Consider the following 6,460-nt stretch of genomic DNA (forward strand, 5'->3'; position numbering starts at 1 on the left):
TTTCTCCATATTAACAGCAATTTAAATGTGTCAATGTATGTTTTAAGCTAGAAAATAAAAAGTGATTCTTTCTGCTAAATTCTCATTCAGCTCACTCAGCAGAATGCAATCGTAAAAGGCTCAGCAGGGAAAAAATAATAAGAGAAGAATCATCCACACTACTACACTTAGAATCATTCATGTTACGCTCAGCTGTCTGCTTTGCTCAATTCCGCGTTCATCGAAGAAAATAGAAGCAATGCGAATAAATACGAACGAAATCAGTGCGACTCGCACAAGCTGCTGTTCGTTTCTGATGTTGTATGCGTGTAAGTGAATAGTAAATGCAAAATGAATCGATTTTTCCCATGCTTGGTATTCACTAGCCCGAGAATACCCTCCACATGCTAGCCTCTTCACCAACCATACATCAGTACACACTTATCGAGTAAGTAATTTTTACCGAGTTTTTGAATTGCGGAACTCTTCGGTAAAATTTAAAAAAATCTGTGAAAAATTCAAAGTTGAGTAAATGTGTTACGAACATTTACAGACTAACTATTGTTAACCCCGTGTAATGATGAAAAATAAAAAAAAAATCGATTTTATCCAATCTTTACGAATAACAGTCATTTGAATTTTAACCGAGTTTTTCAGTAATCCAAAAATCCAGTAAAAAATACTGACTCCTGCAAAAAAAAATTAAGTGTGTATACAGAAGCAGCGGAACTTCACACTCCTCCATCGAAACAGCACCGCAGCTGAGCTGCGAGTGCTATGAAATAAAAGGGACATCGACTTATTACCGCTACCTACTTCTCTCCCTTCCGCTCTCAGAATTCGCCGATTCGGTGTCTCTCGTTGTGTTTTCTGCTGAGACTGAGCAATATTCGATACCGCGAAACATCTCCGCAGTTATGTTTTCTTTCGGCGCAGAAGATGTGCGGTAATCAAAAGTTAAGAATGTAGCTAAACATTTACAATAACATTCTACCAAATTTTCATGTGCGTTGTCCACTGCAACAGCCGAACGTACGAACGAATAGGGTGACTATAGCGCATTTTATGAAAACGTCACAAGTTTTTATGGCTGTTTTAAAGCAATAATTACGAAGAAACCATAAAGCCTACAAGGTTACTACCAAAGGCACAAATCTAGGGAACGGCATGGAAAATGTTTTGTAGAAGAACTAAATAAACAGAAATGAAAATTTTCAACTTAAAAACACTAAAATGTATGAAATTTCACCAATTTTTTTGGTACTTTCAACATACTTTTCAATTTTAATGTATGATAATTAACTTTAATCGAGTTCTTTTTCAAAGAGCATTGATAGCTAAGACTTTAATCTTTTATTTAGTATGTTGAAATCAGAAAACCACATTAAGATTAAAAAAATATAGCCAACCAAAGTTGGCAATACAAAAAACATAAAATGTTGAATAACTCACTTAGCAGTCATTTCCGACCCTATGTTTCATGGGGATTTTTCCATAACTTTAGGAGCCCTATCTACCCTGAAAATATGTAAAACCCGGAACCAAACACCCTGTATATGACATGCCGTTGGTCCCGGCCCATGTGTGTTGAATGGGTGCGATATCCTACGCAGGTGTGGAAGCTGCCTTCCTGCACATTCGATTGTCCGTCAATGGATGGCAATCGATGTCCGTCGGTGATTGGCACTAGATTGCGGAACAGAGACCGACGTTTAATAAAGGAATGAATCTATGACAGATTGGGGAAATGGATGTTATGTCGGCCTAAATGCCCCGAGTTTGAGCCCATGCATAAATTCAGCAATCGAAAAAACTGTCAATAGTGACCGAAAATATCCATTAGTACCGTCCCAATGACGCGTTCATCTAGTTAAAATTGATAAATAGCAGATTTTTAGCGATGGGCCCAATCCATAGGAAAACATTAGAGCCATTTCCCCTACGTATTTAGACTACAATGTGCAGTCTTCATCAGTGACATTCCCACTAAAGAACTAATCAAAATCCAGGTCCCCCAAGGATGATACAATCCGTCACGATTTTTTTTCTATCATTTCTATGTGTCAGTGAAATGATTATCATTGATGCTGTAGGGGTGTGAGCGTACATCATGCACTGTCGCAACTACCATAAACATAGCTGCTAGAGTTAGTTATTAATATGTCGAATGTGTAACAGTTAATACAACAAATAGAAAGTTAAAGAAAAACTAATATATATTTTACTGTAAATTTCAACGTACGCCATTTTTAAAGATTATCTATTTGTCATCCAATAATGAAACCATTACTACATTTCTATTAAATTTACCAATATTAACGGACATCACTTTCTATACAGAAAAAAAAATTATACGCCAGTCCAACCAAGTCAAGTAATCATAATAGTTGATTAATTCAAGGCCACACTTTGTACACTTTGATTACACACGACCGGTCCAAAAATGATTCCAGCACTTATACCTTCAGGTACATGGCAAGAAAAAAGTGCCCAAAAGTAAATTATTGCACTTTATTGCAGAAAGCCGAAAGTAGGTAAAAGTGAGTCCAAGTAGTTTTCATTTACTTGTGTTCAAATCGTATGGAATTGAAAATTCGCTTTCTACCCAAAAGTAAGTCAGTTTTACCCAAGACTAGGTGAATATGATTACACTCATCGTGATTATACTCAAAGTCAAAAGTAGGTGAATGTGAACTGGCCGCTAGATACTTTTTTCTTATCGTGTATGTTTTGTTTTTGCATCATCTTTTTCCCGCCAGAAAGTATGACAAATACATACTTCTGTAATTCATTTACCGAATTCTCAACAGCTGGACGGTCGGTAAAGATTTCGGTAATCGAGAACATTACTGAAAAATCTGTAAACTGAATCAGCAAAATTAGCTGTCAAATTTACCTCTAATGTTTACCTATGGATTTCGGTAACGTTTACCGAAAAAATAAGCTTGATTTGTAATCGACTTTACCGGAGAACTGTAATGTTGGAGTCGATATGGAAAATGAAATTTACCGAAAGATCTGTAGTTTTTTAAAAGGTTACAGACTCTTACAGTTGAGTCGCTTAAGTATTGTTTCAAGGTATTTTCTTGGTTTTATCAATTAAATTAAATACATTTTTCCTTATCCTTTATTTTATTTTATTCTTACGGATATGTTTTATGTAAATCTAAAAACCCAAAACTTACTCGTAGCGCTGGCGGTCACTGCAATCCATACAAATATTTGGCTCCAGTTGTGGTCAATGTATTAAAGTTGAAAATTGCTGCCGGTATAAAATTTCTCTTTTTTTATGTGGTCATTGATATGTCGGTGCAGTCCGGTAACATAGCCTTGAACTTGCGACCGACAGAAAAAAAAAACAAGCACAGCATCGGCCATCGGCAGTGTACGAGCGGGCCACGACTGCCGTCAAAGAGGACGAAGCATTTGCCATGTTCAACCTCTACATCAAGAAGGCCGCTGAAATCTACGGAATACCTCGGAGGCGCACGATCTACGAGAAAGCCATCGAAGCACTGTCGGAAGCCCAATCCCGCCAAATGTGTATGCTATTTGCCGAGATGGAGACGAAACTCGGAGAAATCGATCGAGCTCAAGCGATCTACGCTCACTACAGTCAGATGTGTGATCCGCGAATCACCGCCGAATTTTGGCAGACGTGGAAGGAGTTTGAAATTCGTCACGGAAATGAAGACACGATGCGGGAAATGCTACGAATCAAGCGATCGATTCAGGCTACCTACAACACGCAGATCAACATGATGTCGGCCACGTTGATCAATTCGGCCGTCACCGGAGCCGGTTCGGAGCCGAAGAATACCATGCGAGCGCTGGAGGTGAAGGCGGCGGAAACCAGTGCAAGGGCCATTGCCGCCGTCAGGGCCAGTGGTGGAAACATTATGTTCGTCCGAGGCGAGACCCAGGGTGGATCGAAGAAAGGGGATAAGGTGCTCAATCCGGATGAAATCGATATCGATGAGGGTGAAGAGAAGGAAGATGAAGCGGAAGGTGAGGAAGGCGCAGATGAGGACGAGGTCAGCAAGAAGATGCCCGTGGAGAAACAGGTCATTCCGGCGAAGCTGTTTGGAAGTTTGCGACGGGAGAAACAGGAGGAGGAGGAGGACGAATAGAGTGAGGAGGTGGTATGTTTCGATTAAACACTCAAATGTGGTGGAAATGGTTGAATCTGTAGATTTGGTCAAGATGACATCCGTTCAAGCTGGGCTGACGTACTGAAAGCAAATCGACGCGTAAAGCACAGGCAAACAGACATAACACTCGCTTATTGTTCATCGAGCAGCGGTCAATTTGATTTTTTTCTTAGTTGGTATTACCTCCACTTGTGGCGCGCATTGTCAATTCTCTAGCCTTTGATGTTTACACACTACCGCCATCTGTTGAGCGTATTTCCTTTCACATTGTACTCAACAGATCGCCAAATCTTCACGTTGATGCTACGTGAAAAATCACGTAACCCCTTAAACACCCCACTTCAATTATTTTCACGTGCCGCAGATCAATGTCAAATGGAATTTTGATAAAATGTACATGATTTTCATGTCGGTTGATACTATGGGAATTTCACGTAAAAAAAATGTGATAAGCATGTATACTCTACAAAGTATACACGTTCAACCTACATGTACACAAAATGCTCATGTAATCAAACTGGAAGCAGGGATACAAATTATTTTGATCAACCTTGATCAACTTTGAATCGCCACGGCTGGATATTTTTGATGGAAGAAGCAACAATCTAGCATCTAATTCGACGAAGACGACAGGAAACATTTGTGAAGCCGAGTTATTTACAAAAGAGGGTGTCGATGGAGAGAATTGATCAATGTAGATAGGACCTATTGAAAAGTGACACGAGATTCGTTTTCCATACTGAGCTCCAATGCTACCGACGCCAGGGAGGCAACTCCCAGAGATGTTTTGCCTTAGAACATGCCGGTGGCGCCGACTGAGATTGGACCCAGGCCTGCTGGGGTGAAAGGTAATCACGCTAACCACCGACGCCGATATCTATCACGGCGAATGAGAACGACCCAAATTTGAGTTTAGTTATCTCAGAAATAAGAAATAAAGTGCAGGAACTCAACGATGAGTAAATTTGCCTAATGTTTTCCCAGGTTTTTCCAGGATTTTCCAGGGAAAAAATCCCGAATTTGAGAAAAATAAATATTGGATTCACTCAATCTATTGGTACTACTCCGAGACTGAATAAAATTTTTGTCAATTTACTCATTTTCTGGCAGATTTTTTAGGTTTTCCACAGGAAACCATGAGACAAATTTACTCATCGCTGAGTTCCTACACTTTTGGCGATTATGAGTGAACTAAACTAAAATTTGGGTCGTTCTCATTCGCCGTGTACGCAAAAAGAAAATAGCCAGTGTCGCTACTTGATAGCAAACTACTCATAATGGGAGGAGTCTTTGTAGCTTTTATACCACTTGGTTGCACATCATCCTGCTTTAACCTAAAAAGATATAAAGCAGCGCTGCTGTCTGGTATCAGCTCATTAGCTGCTTGAACGTCAAGCAGTACAGTTCGGTCTTTGCTCGCTCTGTCGAGTTGTTCGATTAACCTATAGTTTGTTACAAACGTTCGCAGATATACTGCACGTCGCGTCGTCAGTAGTGTCGGTCGCATAGCGTGATGGGAAGACAGCGCTCTCGGAGCAGACTTCGTGACCAAGCGGAGAAGAAGAACAGTGGTGAGGGTAGCTCGGTACCTACCTCAAATAGGTACGCTACTCTGCCCACCGATGTTGGAAATACCAACTCAGTCACGCTGAAGCGGACGAAAAAGAGGAAGAAGAATCAAGGACAGTCCGATGGTACGAGCGGACGCGACGATGTTACCGCGACGAACGCCAGCGACATCGGTGATTTCGGCGACGCCGTCGAAACCGAGAATTCTGCCGGCCCGAGTGCGGTGAAAATCAAGCTTCCTCCACTGGTGGTGAAGCAAGTACCACTCAACACGCTGATTGGCGATCTCTCATCGCTGGGCGTTGCCGCTGAGTTTAAGCTCGGCAGGATCGGCACCAAGGTGATGCTGCGAACAAAAGCGGAGTACGAAGTGCCGGTAAAATATCTGAAGGATTCCAAGGCGGAATTCTTCACGCACGACATCCCCGGTGAGAAGCCCTTCAAGGTAGTCATCAGGGGTCTACCAAATTTCGATGAAATCAACCGGTATAAGCTAGCCCCAATCGCTGTATTCCGAATGACAAGGAGAGACGAAAACGTGAAGACGTACCCGGATTGCCTCTTCCTGGTGCACTTCCAGAAAGGGACGGTGACTCTCAATGCGCTGCAAGCCATCCGATCGATCTACTCCATCATCGTACGATGGGAGCCATACCGTGGCGGCCATCGTGACGTAACGCAGTGCCAGCGGTGCCTCAATTTTGGTCACGGTACCCGCAACTGCAACATCAAGCCACGTTGCAGCAACTGCGCGCAAGAAC

At 41.7% G+C, this 6,460-nt stretch overlaps 1 protein-coding gene across 1 annotated transcript; it reads left to right on the plus strand.

Annotated features, from left to right (window-relative positions):
• Positions 1-3,282: 3,282 nt before the first annotated feature.
• LOC135710684 (pre-mRNA-splicing factor syf1 homolog) lies at positions 3,283-4,109 on the plus strand. The gene is made up of 2 exons (XM_065233333.1): positions 3,283-3,298; positions 3,364-4,109. The coding sequence occupies exons 1-2, from the start codon at positions 3,283-3,285 to the stop codon at positions 4,107-4,109; spliced, it is 762 nt and encodes a 253-aa protein (XP_065089405.1).
• The last annotated feature ends 2,351 nt before the right edge of the window (positions 4,110-6,460 follow it).

Source organism: Ochlerotatus camptorhynchus, unplaced genomic scaffold (assembly GCF_037179485.1).
Source record: "Ochlerotatus camptorhynchus isolate MF236.1 unplaced genomic scaffold, CSIRO-AGI_Acam_v1.1 ptg000401l, whole genome shotgun sequence".
NCBI classification, from domain to species: domain Eukaryota; kingdom Metazoa; phylum Arthropoda; class Insecta; order Diptera; family Culicidae; genus Ochlerotatus; species Ochlerotatus camptorhynchus.